This window comes from Stegostoma tigrinum, chromosome 8 (assembly GCF_030684315.1).
Source record: "Stegostoma tigrinum isolate sSteTig4 chromosome 8, sSteTig4.hap1, whole genome shotgun sequence".
In the NCBI taxonomy this organism is placed as follows: Eukaryota; Metazoa; Chordata; class Chondrichthyes; order Orectolobiformes; family Stegostomatidae; genus Stegostoma; species Stegostoma tigrinum.
In genome coordinates, this window is record NC_081361.1 from 100,079,403 (window position 1) to 100,098,490 (window position 19,088).

At 48.2% G+C, this 19,088-nt stretch overlaps 1 protein-coding gene across 2 annotated transcripts in view; it reads right to left on the reverse strand.

Moving 5' to 3' along the window:
* ddah1 (dimethylarginine dimethylaminohydrolase 1) overlaps window positions 1–19,088 on the reverse strand; it is a 147,403-nt gene that overhangs the window by 102,144 nt on the left and 26,171 nt on the right. The window contains exon 1 of one of the 2 annotated variants that reach the window (XM_059648171.1): window positions 14,578–15,074. The exons of the other annotated variant lie outside the window; for it this stretch is intronic. Within the exon in view, the coding sequence (XP_059504154.1) occupies window positions 14,578–14,880 (303 nt within the window). The 5' untranslated portion in view covers window positions 14,881–15,074. Of the gene's footprint in view, window positions 1–14,577; window positions 15,075–19,088 lie in introns of those variants that run through there. 2 annotated transcript variants of the gene reach the window in all.

Consider the following 19,088-nt stretch of genomic DNA (forward strand, 5'->3'; position numbering starts at 1 on the left):
TTCAGCAAGCCAATTTCCGAACACCTCCTCCCACCCACCCTCCTGCAAAAATTCCATCCCCTATTCCCAATTCCTCCGCCTCCGCCGCATCTGCTCCCACGATAAGACATTCCACTCCCGCACATCCCAGATGTCCAAGTTCTTTAAGGACCGCAACTTTCCCCCCACGGTGATTGAGAACGCCCTTGACCGCGTCTCCCGCATCTCCCGCGACACATCCCTCACACCCCGCCCCCGCCACAACCGCCCAAAGAGGATCCCCCTCGTTCTCACACACCACCCTACCAACCTCCGGATACAACGCATTATCCTCCGACACTTCCGCCATTTACAATCCGACCCCACCACCCAAGACATTTTTCCATCCCCTCCCCTGTCTGCTTTCCGGAGAGACCACTCTCTCCGTGACTCCCTTGTTCGCTCCACACTGCCCTCCAACCCCACCACACCCGGCACCTTCCCCTGCAACCGCAGGAAATGCTACACTTGTCCCCACACCTCCTCCCTCACCCCCATCCCAGGCCCCAAGATGACATTCCACATTAAGCAGAGGTTCACCTGCACATCTGCCAATGTGGTATACTGCATCCACTGTACCCGGTGCGGCTTCCTCTACATTGGGGAAACCAAGCGGAGGCTTGGGGACCGCTTTGCAGAACACCTCCGCTCAGTTCGTAACAAACAACTGCACCTCCCAGTCGCAAACCATTTCCACTCCCCCTCCCATTCTCTTGATGACATGTCCATCATGGGCCTCCTGCACTGCCACAATGATGCCACCCGAAGGTTGCAGGAACAGCAACTCATATTCCGCCTGGGAACCCTGCAGCCATATGGTATCAATGTGGACTTCACCAGTTTCAAAATCTCCCCTTCCCCCACTGCATCCCTAAACCAGCCCAGTTCATCCCCTCCCCCCACTGCACCACACAACCAGCCCAGCTCTTCCCCCCCACCCACTGCATCCCAAAACCAGTCCAACCTGTCTCTGCCTCCCTAACCGGTTCTTCCTCTCACCCATCCCTTCCTCCCACCCCAAGCCGCACCCCCAGCTACCTACTAACCTCATCCCACCTCCTTGACCTGTCCGTCTTCCCTGGACTGACCTATCCCCTCCCTACCTCCCCACCTACACCCTCTCCACCTATCTTCTTTACTCTCCATCTTCGGTCCGCCTCCCCCTCTCTCCCTATTTATTCCAGTTCCCTCCCCCCATCCCCCTCTCTGATGAAGGGTCTAGGCCCGAAACGTCAGCTTTTGTGCTCCTGAGATGCTGCTTGGCCTGCTGTGTTCATCCAGCCTCACATTTTATTATCTTGGAATCTCCAGCATCTGCAGTTCCCATTATCTCCAATTTCCGACCCAAACTGCTATATCTCCCACAATCCCATTCCTCCGCGTTTTGTACAATATTGATGGATGTCACTGAACTGTTTGCCAGTGTACCAATTGTCAAACTCAGTACTGTTCAATAATACTGAGTCCAGTTGGAAAAGGGAAATGTCACACATGCCAGCTGTTCTGCCTGACCTGGACCAATACTCACTATTTGTCCCAGTCAGTCTTGCTATGTAGCTGCTAATAGTATGTCCTGTTTTATAAGCTGATTGACCACAGCATGGCCATCATGTGATTACCATAACACTATGTTTCAAATAATTAAAACGATAACAAAACAAAGAAGTAGTGAGGCTTCAGCAGGGAATTGCAGAGCTCCAGGCTGGGTATCTGAAGCCAAGATTCTATTGAATGGTGTAGAAGGCTCAAGGGGCCAAATGGCCTACTTCTGTTCCTTTCCTTTATGGTCTTACGATTTAAGCTTACAAGCTAGTAACAAGGGACTAATAGGCTGACTTTTCATATAAAGCATCAGAACATTATCCACAGTGTCTCGAACAAAACCAAAACAAGGAGCTGAACTTCAATGTTTTTAAGATGTTCAATAAGGCAGTATGTTTGAATTTATGCTTATTTAATCATTGGAGAAATTAAATACTGTGCTTGTTTAAAATTGCATTTATTTTGTAAGATCATTGATCCGTACAGCTATTAGCATTGTGGGTCTACCTATAAAAGGACTGCAGCAGTTCAAGAAGGCAGCTTAACACCAACTTCTCCAGGGGTAACTTGAGATGGGCAATAAATGGTGGCCCAGCTAGAGACACCCACATCCCATGAATGAATGAAAAGGATGTGCTTTATGTAATCCAGCTCAACACGATGCCCTCACGTTGGGAAAGGTACAAATTTTGATTTCTCATTGAGAATTCTGCATATTTTACAAAAAGCTTCCCATTCTCTCTGGCTTGGTGGTACGGCCCAGACATTGACACGGCAAGCTGACGGTTTCAAGGCCCACTCCACACCATTTCAATCCACATTCCAGGCTGACCCTGCAATGTGTTACTGAAGGAGAAACAGAAAAGACTTGCATTGATAAAGAACCTTCCACAGTCTCTGGAAATCCCAAAGCGCTTTTAACCAACAATTCCCAATCTAGAAATGCAAAGTGCTGCAGTTTAGGACAACCCGCAACAAATTTATACGCAGCAAGCTCCCATAGGCAATAAGAGGGACAGTGACCAATCTATTAGTAATACAGGTTGAGTGATAGATATCAACTAGGGTACCAGGGGCTATAATGTACAATAATATCATAGAACATAGAACATTACAGCACAGTACAGGCCCTTTGGCCCTCGATGTTGTGCCAACCTGTCATACCGATCTGAAGCCCATCTAACCTACACTATTCCATGTACGTCCATATGCTTATCCACTTAAGTATATCTCAGGCATTGACGTTCTGCTCCGTTAAATGAATTAGTTCATTTTGTGAATGAATTTTGTCCTTCCAAACACATCTGGAATTTGTAGACACCGCACATTAGATAAAAATAGTCAGTGAATTCGGAGCAGGGCAAACCTTATTTAACCTGACTTTAAAAGTTTCATGTTTAGGCTTTGAATTCTACTAAATATAGGGCAGTTCTACATGCACACTGGCCTGTACATTTGGGACATTATGGGGGGATGTAGTTACAGTAAAATTGAGACTACAGGAACTCCCCACAGTTTTGTGCTATGCAGGGCTCTGAAGCAGTTGACGAAGCTGCTATGTGAGAGATAACAGGAACTGCAGATGCTGGAGAATCCAAGATAACAAAGTGTGGAGCTGGGTGAAGACGGCAGGCCCAGCAGCATTTTAGGAGCAGAAAAGCTGACATTTTGGGCCTAGACCCTTCATCTGAAGAAGGGCCTAACCCTAACCCTAACCCTATCGCTGTGTTCATCCAGCTCCACACTTTATTATCTTGGAAGCTGCTATGTGACCAGGTTTGCCAACAAACAAGCTCTGTGACAATAAAAAATGAGATTGCAGTGACACAGTAAAATATGTGAAAAATATCTATTTTTAATTTGTTCACATCTTCCAATGGCCTGATCTTATGGGCATTGAAGAATGTGGGAGTTCAATCTGGAAACACTCAGGAATGTTCTCCTGCTCAGTGTACCATCTCCTAACAGCCTGCTGTGCCTTCAATGCTGGAAAATGAGTTTTCCATGTTCTCACGCTGCATTGCAAAATTCCAGAACATTTCCACAACTACTTCCTTTGATTAATTCATGAGATGAAAGTGTCACTGGCTAGGCCCAGCATTTAGTATCTATCCCTAACTGACCGCAAAGGTGGGGGTGAGCTGCTTTTTTGAACCGCTGTAATCCACGTGCTGTGGGTTGACCCACAATGCCATTAGGGAGGGAATTCCAGGATTATGACCCAGCAACACTGGGGGAACGGCGATATGTTTCCATGACAGTGAGTGGCTTGGAGCGGAATTTGCAGTGGGTGGTGTTCCCGTATATCCGCTGCCCTTGTCCTTCTGAGTGGAAGTGGTCGTGGGTTTGGAAGGTGCTGTCTGAGGATCTTTGGTGAGTTTCTGCAGTGCATCTTGTAGATAGTACACACTGCTGCTACTGAGCGTCGGTGGAGGAGGGAGGGGATGCTTGTGGATGTGGTGCCAGTCAAGCGGCTGCTTTGTCCTGGATGGTGTGATGCTTCTTGAGTGTTGTTGGGGCTGCACACATCCAGGCAAGTGGGGAGTATTCCATCACACTCCTGTCTTGAGCCTTGTAGATGGTGGACAGGCTTTGGGGATACAGGAGGTGAGTTACTCGCCGGAGTATTCCCAGCTTCTGGCCTGCTCTTGTAGCCAGTGAGTTAATGTGGTGAGCCCAGTTCTGTTTCGTGGTAAACTCCAGGATTTGAATGTGGGAGATTGAGTGATGGTGAGGTTACTGAATGTTAAGATTAGACTCTCTTGTTGGACACAGTCAGTGCCTGACATTTGTTATGCACAAATGTTACTTGCCATTTCTCAGCTCATTCCTGGATATTGTCAACGTCTGGCATATTTGAACACAGACCGCTTCAGTACCTGGCGAATCGCGATTGGTGCTGAACACTGTGTAAGCATTGGTGAGCATGCCCACTTCTGACCTTATAATGGAGAGAAGGTCATTGACGAAGCAGCTGGACATGGTTGGACCGAGGACACTACCCTGAGGAACTCCTGCAGAGATGTCCTGGAGCTGAGATGATTGACCTCCCACAACCGTGACCATCTTCCTATGTGTCAGGTATGACTCCAACCACCGGAGAGTTTGCCCCCTGATACCCACTGATTCCAGTTTTGCCAGGGCTCCTTGATGTCAAGGGCTGCCACTCTCACCTCACCTCTGGGATTCAGCTCTTTTGTCCATGTTTGAACCAAAGCTGTAATGAGGTCAGGAGCTGAGTGGCCCTGGCAGAACCCAAACTGGACGTCACTGAGCAGGTTATTGCTGAGCAGGTGCTGCTTGGTAGCTCTGTTACTGACACCTTCCATCACTTTACTGATGGTCGAGGGGAGACTGATGGGGCAATAATTGGCTGGGTTGGATTTGTCCTGTTTTTTTTTGTACAGGACGTACTTGGGTAACTTTCCACATTGTTGGGTAGATCCCAGTGTTGTAACTGTACTGTAACAGCTTGTACTATTGCCAGAATGTTTTCAGGGCCTGTATCCAGTGTTCTGACCATTTCTTGATAGCACCTGTAGTGAATCGAATTGGCTGAAGACCGGAATCTATAATGCTGGAGACCACTGGAGGAGGCTGAGATGGATCATCCACTTGACATTTCTGGCTGAAGATTGCTGTGAATGCTTCAGCCTTATCTTTTGCACTGCTGTGCTGGGCTCTTCCACCATTGAGGGTGGGGATATTTGTGGAGCCTCCTCTCCCAGTGAGTTGTTTAATTGTCCACCACCATTTACAACTGGATGTGGCAGGACTGCAGAGCCTAGATCTGATCCGTTGGTTGTGGGATCGCTTAGCTCTGTTTGTTGTGGTTTCACCTGGGAAAATGGGCAATTATTCAGCAGATTCTTCAGAGTCATCAGGCAATAATCCTTGCTTTATTCTGCAAGTGCTTTGTACACACCTTCCTGGACCACACCTGAAAAAATGATCTGGGTGGTTTCGATCGTGGCTTCCGGTGTGGGTGGTGCCATGACAATCACAAAACAACAGGACTTCCCAGACTGTCACATCACAAGGAGTGCCAGCTTTTTGGTGCCATCCACACTGGCACAAAGAACAGCAGTGGCACATCCTTTCCTTCACTTACTACTATCACATGTTTCTTTTCAATTTAGATCCACTGACAGAATTTGGGCATCTCTAGTTAGGTCGGTATTAATTGCCCCATCCCTAATTAGCCAGAGGGCAGTTCAAAGTCAACCAAATTGCTGTGGATCTGGAGTCACATGTCGACCAGACCAGGTAAGGATGGCAGATTCCCCTCCCTAAAGGACATTAGTGAACGAGGTCAGTTTCCCCTCCACCAACCTGACAATCATTATCATCTTCACATTGACTCTTAATTCCCAACTTTTATTGGGATCAAATTCCATCACTATCCATGGCAAGCGTTAAACCTGGGGCCCCTCAACTCTTACGTGGGCCTCTGCGTCAATAGTCTAGGAATAAGACCAGTAGGCTATTGCTTCCCCTGAAACATTAAAGAGCAATCCGGTATGAGGCAGTATAACTGACCAGTGCATGATCATTCAGGGCATGGGTGAGACCATTGTGTGGCCTTACCTGGTAAAGTAATGTTGCCCTTTAGCATAGCAACTGGTTGACATTGCATGCATGCATTTGGCTAATCCAGAGTTACCAGTCCAAAGTTTCAGCTAAGTGTTGGGATCCTTTGATTGGATTTCCTGTTCTATTGGAGGGAATGGCTGACAACTTTGACAGAACCTGAATTTTGAACTATTCATGTTTGACTCATCACCATTTCATTGCACAAGGCACTTGCAGGCCAGTGTGCTAAAACATGAGTCAACAAGCAAGTTTTCACAGAAATGATGGTGAAACCAAAGGGTGTTTCAGCATTAAATTTCTCAACAGCCTGGAAATTATAGCAATGATTAACCAGTCTATTTCGCCAAAAGCAGTGTTAACTGTTCAAATGCTCTATCTGACCATTTCGTGCTCCTTGAGAAGATTGCATGTCTTGGCATTTATGTATTCATTGCCAGATAGTGATGGAAGTAGGTTCATCAGAAGAAGTCATGTTCTTTGAGAAAGGTTTTCACAATAACTGAGCAACTGCCTTCTCAAGTTCCTTGTTAAACTGTACATTTGATAAGCTTTTCTTTATTGGTCAATCCATTGAGTAAAGGGGTGCAGAGGTCATGTTGCAGCTGTACAGGACATTGGTTAGGGCCCCTTTTTGGAATACTGTGTTCAATTCTGGCCTCCCTGCTATAGGAAGGATGTGGTGAATCTTGAAACGGATCAGAACAGATTTATGAGCATGTTGCCTGGGTTGGAGAGTTTGAGTTATAGGCAGAGGCTCACTATGCTGGGGCTATTGTCCTTAGAGCGCAGAGGCTGAGGGTGACCTTATAGAGGTTTATGAAATCATGAGGGGCAAGGATAGGGTGAATAATCAAGGTCTTTTTCTCCTGGGTAGGTGAGTCCAAGTCTAGAGGGCACAGGTTAAAGTGAGAAGGGAAAGATTTGAAAGGGACTTTAGCAGCAACATTTTCACACAGAAGGTGGTATATGTACGACAGGAGCTGCCAGAGGTGGTGCAGGGGGCTGACACAATGACAGATTTTAAAGGGCATCTGGAATGGCGACATGAAGAGGAAGGGTTTAGAGGAATATAGGCAAAATGCTGGCAAGTGCGACTAGATTAATTTAGGATATCTGATCAGCATGGGGAAGTTGGGCTGAAGGACCTGTTTCTGTGCTGGACAGCTCTATGGGCTTAGCCTCAATCAGTCATTCACGGCCATTTTTTCCTCATTCTAATGACCATCTGATGACAGCTGAATGCTTTTCTTTTGTGATTTCTGACTTACAAACTCAACAATCTTTCATTATTTCATTCTCAAGTTTTACTTGAATTGGGGTCTTCTATTTGACCGAACTTTGTCTTCTATTTCCTGAAAAATAAAAGCTAGCCTTTATAACAGCAATTTGTATGATGTGGAGGTGTCAGTGTTGGACTGGAGTGGACAAGGTCAGAAATCATATGACACCAGTTATAGTCCAACTGGTTTATTGGGAAACAAAAGTTTTCAGAGTCTTACTCCTCCTTCAGCTGTTGGTGAGAGAGGTGGCATCGGACACAGAATTTATAAGTAAAAAATCAAAGGGTCGCACCATTGCTAATGATGTACTAAACAAACATAAGATGCTGTTAAATCTTTAATCAGTTAGAAGGTTTTAACTGTTAATACATATACGTAAATCCCCAAACTCCTTTCCGGTCATTGTTCTGAGAGAACTAAAAGCTTTATCAGTGTAAAGAAGAGGTGACATTTTCGGTCAGACAATGTCTGTTAGGTGTGAGGCCTTGTTTAGAATCTGTTTGTGTTTTGGTTTGGAGTCAGACCGGTTTTATTTCTACAGTAGTAATTTATAAAACGCCACATTGACAAATAAACCTGTTGGGCTAGAGCCTGGTGTCACGTGGTTTCTGACCTTGAAATTTATATCACACAGAATCTTTTACTGTGCCTAATATCCAGTTTTGTTACAGGTGAACTAGTGATCTGGAGGCTCTGAGGGTAAGGGTTCAAATCCCAGCTGGTGGAATTTTTATTCAATTCATAAATCTAAATTTTTTTTTAAAAACTATCAACAGTTGTTGGGAAAAACTCCTCTAGTTCAATAATGTTTTTTCTCTTCTTACCTAGTCTGGTCGACACGTGGCTCCAGACCCACAGCTATGTGACTGACGCTGAATTGCCCTCCGAAATTGCAGAGCAAGCCACTCAGTTCAAGGGCAATTAGGGATGGGCAACAAATGCCCACAACCCACAAAACAATAACAGGTTAAAAACTGAACGATAAATACAAATCCTTTTGAAGGAACAGGTTTGAGGGACTGAATGGCTATTTCCTTGCTACTAAATACTTAAAAGTTCAAAAGTTCCTGGTTGAAAATTCCAAATACGACATTTGCATGATACACAGAAAACTTGCTTGAGGAATCAAACATTAAATTTTCTTCATCCCAAAGAAAGACATTTTGTCCTGCCAGATTAGATTGCATTAACCCTTACACCTGTTGCAAAATACAGAAACACCCTTGCTGATGGCACAATCAGAGTCTCTACATTGCACAGACTGCAGCGGCTCAAGGAGGCAGCTCATTTTCATGTGCTCCAGGGCAACTGGGGATTGGCAATTAATGCTGATCAACACAACATCGCCCACATCCCACGAGCACTAGGATCTAGTTTTATAGAGCTCATTTAAGACTGAATGGGTAGAAATTGAGCTAGAACAAAGCAATTAAGCTGTTAAAAAGATATTTTGAAACTGTGTTATGTGTGTGGTATGTACAGCTCTATGATCTTTGTTCTCCTGGCCCTGATGGTCTGCGATCCTAAGAAGATCCTTAAAAGAGGTAGCTACAGAGATAGTGGGTACATTGGCTGTAAATTTCCAAAACTTCTTGGGTTCTGGAGAAGTACCAGAGGATTAGGAAACTGCTAATCTGACACCTTTATTCAAAAAGGGACAGAGGCAACAAGTTGGTAACTATAGGCCGATTAGCCAAACATTTAATGTTGGATAAATATTGAAATCAATTATTAATAGCAGAACATTTGGAAAATGATAATTTAATTCAGCAAAGTCAGCATGGTTTCATGAAATGGAAATCATGTCTAACCATATTATTCAGGATTCTTACAGGAACTCTCAGCCAGAATAGATAGAGGGAAACCCGTGGATGTGTTGTATTTAGACTTTCAGAAGGTGTTCAACAGGGTGCCTCACAGGAGGCTAGTCATAAGATAAGAGCGCATGACGGTGGAGGTTGTACTTGGCATGGTTAGAGAATTAGCTCACTGGCAAGAAACAGACAGAGGGGATAAAGGATACTTTTTCAGGTTGGTGACCTGAGACTAGTGCGGTTCCAGGGGGATCAGTGTTGGGACTGCAACTGTTTACACTATATTATTGACTTGGAGGAAGCAAGTGAATTGACTATAGCTAGATAAAAGGGGCGACAGGCAGATTGTGAGACAGATACAAACAGAGAGATATTGCTCAGTTCTGAGGAAGGGTTGCTCAACCCGAAACATTAACTCTGATTTCTCTCCACAGATGCTGCCAGGCCTACTGAGAGTTTTTCATCAATTTCTACTTTTGTTTCTGATTTACAGCATCTGCAGTTCTTTAATTTTTTTGCAGAGATATTGATAGGTTAGGCAAATGGGTAAAAAAAAATTGTGCAAACATAATATAATGTGAGAAAACGTGAAGTTCCTCATTTTGGAAAACTGAAATAAAAGAATAATATTAACAGGGGAGGTGATGGCCTCATGGAATAATCACTCAACTATTAATCCAGAAACCCAAGTAATGTCCTGGGAACCCAGGTTCAAATCCCGCCACAGCAGATGGTGGAATGTGAACTCAATAAAAAAAAATCTAGAAATACCAATCTATTGGTGACCATGAGTCCCTTGTCGATTGTTGGGAAAAACCTATCTGGTTCACTAATCCCTTTTAGGGAAGGAAACCGCTATCCTTACCTGGTCTGGCCTGCATGTGACTCCAGACCCACAGCAATGTGGTTGACTCTTAACTGCTGTCTGGGAAATTAGGGATGGGCAATAAATGCTGCCTAGCCAGTGACATCCACATCCCATGAGTGATTTAAATTAAAATTATAAATGGAGTAAAACTGCAGAAAGCTGCAACACAGAGAGGCTTGGGGGGAACTTGTGCACGAACCACAGAAAGCTAGTACACAGGTGCAGCAGGAAATCAGGGAGGCAAATGAAATGTTGGCCCTTATTTCAGGGGGTTTGAGTGTAAGAGTAAGGAAGGCTTACTGCAGTTGTGCAAGGTGCTGGTGAGACCACATCTGGTGCACTGTGAGCAGTTTTGGTCCCCTTACTTAAGGGAATACATCATTTCATTGGAGGCAACTCAGGGAATGTTCGGTCAGATGATCCCTAGTATGGAGATATTGTCTTATGAGTAAAGGTTAAACAGGTTGGGACTCTACTCACTGGAGTTTTGAAGAATGGGAGGTGATCTCATTGACATATATCGGATTCTTAGGGAGCTTGACAGGGTCAATACTGAGAGGATGTTATGGGTGAGTCTAGGAGCGGATGGCAGTCTCAAAATATTTGGGTGCCAATTTAAGACTGAGATGAGGAGGAATTTCTTCTCTCAGAGGGTTCTGAGTCTTTGGATCTCCTTGCCACAGAGAGCTGTGGGAGCAGAGTCCTTGCGAATATTTAAGGCCGAGATGGATACATTCTTAATCAGTCGGGGAATCAAGGGTTACAGGGAAAAGGCAGGAAAGTGGACAATGGAATATTGGATCAGCCAGGATTACATTGAATGGTAGAACAGGCTCAACGGGCTGAACAGCCTACTCCTGTTCCTATTTCTTATGGCTGAATGGTTTCATTCAATTCAATGATATTTTTCTCACTGTTTACAGATCAGTACATTTGTTACGTAAAGAAAGCAAAACAGGAAGACGTTATTTTGCTGCAACATAACTGACACAATTCCATTCAAATCTATCCAAAACTTTGAAATCTTGTTTAATAAAATGAACGGCTTCAAATTATGATACCTTTCCAACACTGCTGAGGTCTATCGACATTCCACTGGCTCAGGAACACTGTACGTAAAAGGTTGGAATTGGAACAAGCCACTCAGCGACTCAAGCCCACCTCACCATTCAACAAGTTCATGGCTGATCTTCTTCTGCCAACCCAGACTGTCCCCACACCCCTTAAATACCCAAGTACCCAGACAACCATTGATGCCAATCATGAGTATGGTATGTTGAAAGACTGACTTCCACAGGCCTCTCGGGTAGAGAATTCCAAAGATTCACTACCCTCTGAGCCTAGAAAGTATCTCTCCCTCACGACCCGAAATGGTTGAATCTCTTACTCAAAGACAAAGAAGCTGAAACAAATGAAATGCTGGAGAAACTCAGCAGGTCCGACAACATCTGTGGAAAGAGAAACAGAATGAACATGTCACATCCAGAGACCCTTCTTCAGAACATTTCAGTTCAACAATTTCAAAATATTAATTGCTTTCTCTCCACACTCGCTGCCAGACCCACTGAGTTTCTGCAGCAATTTCTGTTTTTGATTCAGATTTCCAGCATCTGCAATTGTAAATTTTTTTTTGCTCAAAGCTGAGGGTCTAGTCTTTGAATTATGCCAAGCTTCACTTAATGTCCAATAATGGGAAAACTGTGGGTCCCTATCTTAGGCAGCTTCATCACAATGACAAAAGGTTTGCAATGAGAGTTGATAATTTCTCAGTGAGATTGTAACCGTTCTCAAATAGCTATCTTTTTAAAGGCTAAATCATTCCCAGTAACTACCTTGCCCTTTACATCTCTGAAATAAAATGATTTCAAAGTTGTTATCTTAGATTCTTTCATGTTTTAAATTTCAAAGCAGTCAGTACCTCAGAAATATGTTAAATTGATTCCACACCGCATCAGTAATTACCATTTACTCAATCGCAAAACTGTGTTAATAATCAAAAAGCATCCACTACACAAAGGGAAATAATTAACTCAATTTCAATAGAAAGTTATCAAAATCTATGATCAAAGCGCAGATTTGCAGGGAGAGTTATCAAGCAAACATCGACTTAAATTCCTAAGGTCTTAGGAAGAAGTATCTTAATTCAGTAGGTTTATAATTGAATTGATACATCATTCACCTTATTCTGCAATTTATACACAGAGTGAAAGAATGAGGGGATAAAATGAAGGTGAGTAATGGTAAAGATAGAGTGAGCAGGATAAGCAGAGATTGAAAGGGAAGAGATAGAGGGCAAGGATTGAGAAGGTGAAAGCCACAGGACAGCTCACGAACCTACAAGAAAGAGGAAAGGTTGAAGGGTGATGGAAGCCCAGACAGCTCTTGGTTTCAATGAATGAATGAAAATAGAAGTGAGGGGGATGGGAGGAGGTGGGGGGTGGGAGGCAGGAAGCTGCTGGGGTGGGGAAGATTGGGGCAATTGCAGGAAAAAGGCAGGGAGAGAATGGAGGGGAAAGTAGAGGAGGGAGAGTGGATACAGGATAGAGTGAATGGGAAGAAAACTGAACAAAGGCAGGGCAGGAGGGTGGAATGGAAGATGGTTAAAGAGGATGGGACCAAGGCTTAGGATGTGCAGGATGGAATGAGGGATGCCGAATGGAGGGAGAGATGGAAACAGCACGGAAGTATGGAGGATGATGTTGGGTAGATGCAGGGTGAGGGTAAATGGAGAGGTTGAACAGTGAGGGCGCACAGTGAGGGTGGGGGTGCACAGTGAGGGTGGGGGCGCACTGTGAGGGTGGGGGTGCACAGTGAGGGTGGGGGCGCACAGTGAGGGTGGGGGCGCACAGTGAGGGTGGGGGCGCACAGTGAGGATGGGGGCGCACAGTGAGGATGGGGGCGCACAGTGAGGGTGGGGGCGCACAGTGAGGGTGGGGGCGCACAGTGAGGGTGGGGGTGCACAGTGAGGGTGGGGGCGCACAGTGAGGGTGGGGGTGCACAGTGAGGGTGGGGGTGCACAGGGAGGATGGGGGCGCACAGTGAGGATGGGGGCGCACAGTGAGGATGGGGGCGCACAGTGAGGATGGGGGTGCACAGTGAGGGCGCACAGTGAGGGTGGGGGTGCACAGTGAGGATGGGGGCGCACAGTGAGGATGGGGGCGCACAGTGAGGGTGGGGGCGCACAGTGAGGGTGGGGGCGCACAGTGAGGGTGGGGGCGCACAGTGAGGGTGGGGGCGCACAGTGAGGGTGGGGGCGCACAGTGAGGGTGGGGGCGCACTGTGAGGGTGGGGGTGCACAGTGAGGGTGGGGGCGCACAGTGAGGGTGGGGGCGCACAGTGAGGGTGGGGGTGCACAGTGAGGATGGGGGCGCACAGTGAGGGTGGGGGCGCACAGTGAGGGTGGGGGCGCACAGTGAGGGTGGGGGTGCACAGTGAGGATGGGGGCGCACAGTGAGGGTGGGGGCGCACAGTGAGGATGGGGGCGCACAGTGAGGGTGGGGGCGCACTGTGAGGGTGGGGGCGCACAGTGAGGGTGGGGGCGCACAGTGAGGGTGGGGGCGCACAGTGAGGGTGGGGGCGCACAGTGAGGGTGGGGGCGCACAGTGAGGATGGGGGCGCACAGTGAGGGTGGGGGCGCACAGTGAGGATGGGGGCGCACAGTGAGGGTGGGGGCGCACAGTGAGGGTGGGGGCGCACTGTGAGGGTGGGGGCGCACAGTGAGGGTGGGGGCGCACAGTGAGGGTGGGGGCGCACAGTGAGGATGGGGGCGCACAGTGAGGGTGGGGGCGCACAGTGAGGATGGGGGCGCACAGTGAGGGTGGGGGCGCACTGTGAGGGTGGGGGCGCACTGTGAGGGTGGGGGCGCACAGTGAGGGTGGGGGCGCACAGTGAGGGTGGGGGCGCACAGTGAGGGTGGGGGTGCACAGTGAGGGTGGGGGCGCACAGTGAGGGTGGGGGCGCACAGTGAGGGTGGGGGCGCACAGTGAGGATGGGGGCGCACAGTGAGGGTGGGGGCGCACAGTGAGGGTGGGGGCGCACAGTGAGAATGGGGGCGCACAGTGAGGGTGGGGGCGCACAGTGAGGGTGGGGGCGCACAGTGAGGGTGGGGGCGCACAGTGAGGATGGGGGCGCACAGTGAGGATGGGGGCGCACAGTGAGGGTGGGGGCGCACAGTGAGGGTGGGGGCGCACTGTGAGGATGGGGGCGCACTGTGAGGATGGGGGCGCACAGTGAGGGTGGGGGCGCACTGTGAGGATGGGGGCGCACAGTGAGGGTGGGGGCGCACAGTGAGGGTGGGGGCGCACAGTGAGGGTGGGGGCGCACTGTGAGGATGCACAATGAAGATAAGGATGCGCAGTGGGGATGGGGATGGAGAGTGGGGATGAGGATGGACAGTGAGGATGAAGATGGACAGTGGGGATGGCGGGGATGAGTGCAGAGGGCTGGCTGGGGGTCACGGTACCTCTGGGCGGCGGCTGGGGGCCCCGGGCCGGGTCACTAACGCGGTGTCCCCGCATACCACGGCAGTGTCCTCTACAAACACACAGTCCGGGAGGCTCGCCACTGCCGGCAACTCCTTCAGCTCCAGGCCGAGCTGGTAGCGCAGGGTATCGGTGTAAAACTTGTGTTCCTGCCGAGCCTTCTCCATATCCACACTCTGCTCCTCCTCCTTGCTCATCCGCAAAGCCTGTTCCCCCAGGGAATCCGCCAGATCCCGCACGATAGCCACATTATAGCGACCGAACACAGCGCCGGAGCTGGTCATCCTGTCCCTGTCCCTGTCCCTGTCCCTGTCCCTGTCTCTGTCTCTGTCTCTGTCTCTGTCTCTCTCTCTGTCCCTCTGTCTCTATCTGGGTCTCTCTCACTCACTCTCTATTTAACAGGCTGGCGGCACCGCGCCCTCTCATCCCTGCGCGTCCCCGATCCTCACTCCGCCCTCGTATCCCGCTTTATCCTCACTGCCTCACGCACTGAGTTTCCCTCCCTCCCCATTCCGCCTCCCTTCTCTCTCACCACCTCTCTTCCCTGTCCCCTCCCCTCTCTCCCCATTCCCCCCTCCCACCCTGCACCCCTGCTGTCTCCCCTGTCCCCTCTCCTCTCTCCCCTGTCCCACCCTCACCCCTGCCCCCACCTCCCTCCTCACTCTCCCCCCTCTCTCCCACCTGTCCCGCCGTCCTCCTCTCCTCATTCCACCTCTCTCCCTCTCCCTGCCCCCCCTCCCCTCTCTCTCCCTCCCCCCCTCTCCCACCTGTCCCCCCCTCGCCTGTGCCCCTTCTCCCCCGTCCCCCCTCTCCCTGTCCCCCTTCTCACTGCCCCACCTCTCTCCCTCTCCCCTGACCCCCTCTCTGCCTCTCCCCCGCCTCTTCCCGTTCCTTCCAATCTCCCTCTTCCCTGCCGCCCCCCTCTTCCCCTGTCTCCCCTCTCCCCCTGTTCTCCCTCTATCCCCAGACCCCCTTTCCTCTCTCTCCCTCTCCCCGTCCCCCTTCTCTGCCTCTCCCCCCCACCTCTCCCCTGTTCTCCCCACTCCCCCTCTCCTCATCACAGTTCTCTCCCCCTCTCTAATCCACCTCCCCCACCGTCCCCACTCTCTCTCTCTACATGTCCTCACACTGTCCCGCTCCTCTCCCAGTTCTTCCTCCATTCTGGTCATCCTATTAAACTGGAGAGGGTGGGGAGAAGATTTGCACTGTTGTTGGGACTGGAGGGTTTATGTTATAACGAGAGGCTGGATTGGCTGGCACTTACTTTGCATGGAGCGTAGGAGGCTCAGGCTGACCCAACTGAGGTTTATCATGAGAGGCATCAATAAGGTAAATGACAAGGACCCTTTCCCTGAGGTGGGGGAGTTCAAATTTAGGAGAGATATTTTTAAGGTGAGAGGTGAAAGTTTGAAAAAGGACACAAAGGCAACGTTTTTTACACAGAAAGTATTTCATATGTGGAATGAACTTCTGGAGGAAGTAGTGGATACAGTTACAACGTTTAAAAGACATTTGGATAAATTCATGAATGAATGTTTGGACAAATATGGGCCAAGCACCGGTAGGGGGGACTAGTTTAGTTTGGTATTATGATGGCATGGATTTGTTGGACAGTACTGTCTGTTTCCATGCTGTATGACACTATGACTCTCCCTCTTCTCTCCCCTATCCCTCCTCCACTGTCCCTTCTTCTCCCTCCTCTGTCCTTCCTTCTTTCTCTCCTCTTCTGTCTCCCTCCCTACCTTCTGCCCACTCTCTCCTCTTTTCTCTCCCTTATTTCCCGACCTCTTCCTACCTTCCCTCCATGCCTCTCCCTATTCTTCCTCTCCTGCCCACTCTCCCTTTTCTCCCTCCTTCCTTCTCAGTTTCTGTCTCTACCCTCCCTCTGACAGCTCCCCTCCCTCCCTAGCCCTACCCTTACTAATCCCAATCCCTCCATCTCCAGCTGTCTCTACACTTCCTTCCACCTTTATTCGCTCGCTATCTTGCCTCTCGCCATCAACTTCCTTACTCTCCCCAACATCGGGATAATTCAAACAGGTGATCTAATGGAAAAATTGTTCACTGAGCCTCCTAAAGAAAGAGAGAGAGAGGTGAGAATTTTCGAGAAGGCTCAAGGCAGCAGCAAGCATAGATACAATATTTCAGAGATTACAATCAGGAGTGTTCTAAAGGTTGGAATTAAAAGCATGCAGTGATCTCAGAAGGTGCTTGAGCTGGAAGAGATTACGCAGCTCAGCAGGGGAGCGACCACGGGCAGATTCAGAATTTTAAAATTCAGGTACAGCTTAACCTGTAGCCTACACCATAAATCCAAAAGTACTAATGTGATAAAGGACAGGGTTCGTTATGTGTTGGGATTGGGGCACAGACAGGGAGGGATTGTAGGTGTAACACTACTGAACAGCACTAGCCACATTAATAGAGTGATTACAAGAGCAAGCCAGAGGCTAGGGATCCTGCAACAAGTAACTCACCTCCTGAGCCCCAAAGCCTGTCCACCATCTATAAGGTACAAGTCAGGAGTGTGATGGAATACTCCCCACTTACCTGGATGGGTGCAGCCCCAACAACACTCAAGAAGCTTCACACCATCCAGGACAAAGCAGCTGCTTGATTGGCACCACATCCACAAATATTCACTCCCTCCACCACCGACGCTCTGTAGCAGCAGTGTGTACCATCTACACGATGCACTGCAGAAACTCACCAAAGATCCTCAGACAGCACCTTCCAAACCCATGACTACTTCCACCTAGAAGCACAAGGACAGCAGATACATGGGAACACCACCACCTCCAAGTGCCCCTCCAAGCCACTCACCATCCTGACTTGGAAATATATCACCATTCCTTCACTGTCGCTGGGTCAAAATCCTGGAATTCACTCCCTAATGGCATTTTGGGTCAACCCACAGGACATGGACTGCAGTGGTTCAAGAAGGCAGCTCACCCCCACCTTCTCAAGGGCATCTAGGGATGGGCAATAAATGCTGGGCCAGACAGCAACAAGCACACACCCATCCATGAGTAAAAGAAGCTGGAGTCAGTGATGCTCAGTGACCATGAGGGTAATAGGGAATGGAATCTGTTGTGCAGGAGGATGTGAACAACAAAGGTTACGGACGATACCGAGATTAGGAATCAATTTCAGTCCATTGAGGTCCATTTCCCTGCTCCAAATCCACGACTGAAAACTTATTTCCCTCAAGGAGCCATCAGCCTCCTTTTGAAACTGGTCATTATCCCTGTTAGCAGCCCCTCAGTGGCAGCAGTTAAAGGTCATTAACTGAATGTCACATTGTTTCTCACATCCCCATCCACCTCTTACCCCATAATCTTAAACATATGTCGTATTCTCTTCATAAGATGAGCTAAAAGAAACAGCTTTGTTTGTCTATTTTATCCAAACCTGTCCAAATACTGTAAACCATAAGTGGTAGGAGCTGAAGCAGGCCATTCAGCCCATCGAGTTTGCTCCACCATCCGAGATCACAGCTGATCCGATAATCCTCAACTCCACTTTCCTGCCTTTCCCCCATAACCCTTGATTCTCTCACTAATTAAAAATCTGTCTACCTCAGCCTGAATATACTAAATGACCTTGACAGCGCTCTACAATAAAAAATTCCACAGATTCATATCCCTCTGAGACAAGAAATTCCTCCTCATTTCTGTAAGAAACATGTGTGGCCCCTTACTCTAAAATATTGCCCTCCTGTCCTTAACTGTCCCACAAGGGGAAACAATCTCTTCACATTGACCCTGTCAAGTCCCCAAAATGTTTTGATATAATTCACGTCTTGTTCTTCCGTATTTCAACGATCCAGGCCAAGCAGCTTCTTCATAGCAGCAAGGTCCTCAGTTCGATTACAGGCCTAGGTGACTATCTGTGTGGAGTTAGCACATTTTCCCTGTGTCTGTGTGGGTTTCCTCCGGGTGTTCCGGTTTCCTCCCACAGTCCAAAGATGTGCAGGGTGGGTGGGTTGGCCATGCTAAATTGACCATAGTGCCCAGGGATGTACAGGCTAGGTAGATTAGGCTAGGTAATTATGGGGCTAGGGTAAGGGACTGGATTTGGGGTGAAAAGCTCTTTGGAGGGTTGTTGGAGATTCAACGTGCTGAATGGCCTCTTTCTGCATTGTAGGGATTCTACGATTTTCTTCTATGATTCTACTCAATCTCTCTTCATAAGTCCCTCCATATCCAGACCAGGCTAGTGGGCCTTCTCCGAAATAACGCCCATCTCAGTCTTTCTTTAGATAAGGGGCCCAAAACTTTCACACTATTCCAGCTGTGATCTGACTAATGTCTTGTATAATTTTAGCAAAACCCTGCTATTTTTCTACTGCTTCAGATCTATTAAAATTCCTCTGCACCCTCTCAAAAACCCTCTCATTCTCCCTAAAGTACGATGACCAGAACTGGACATAATATCTAGTTGTGAAGTAACAAGAGCTTTGTAACAGTTCAGTGCAACTTCCCTAATTTTA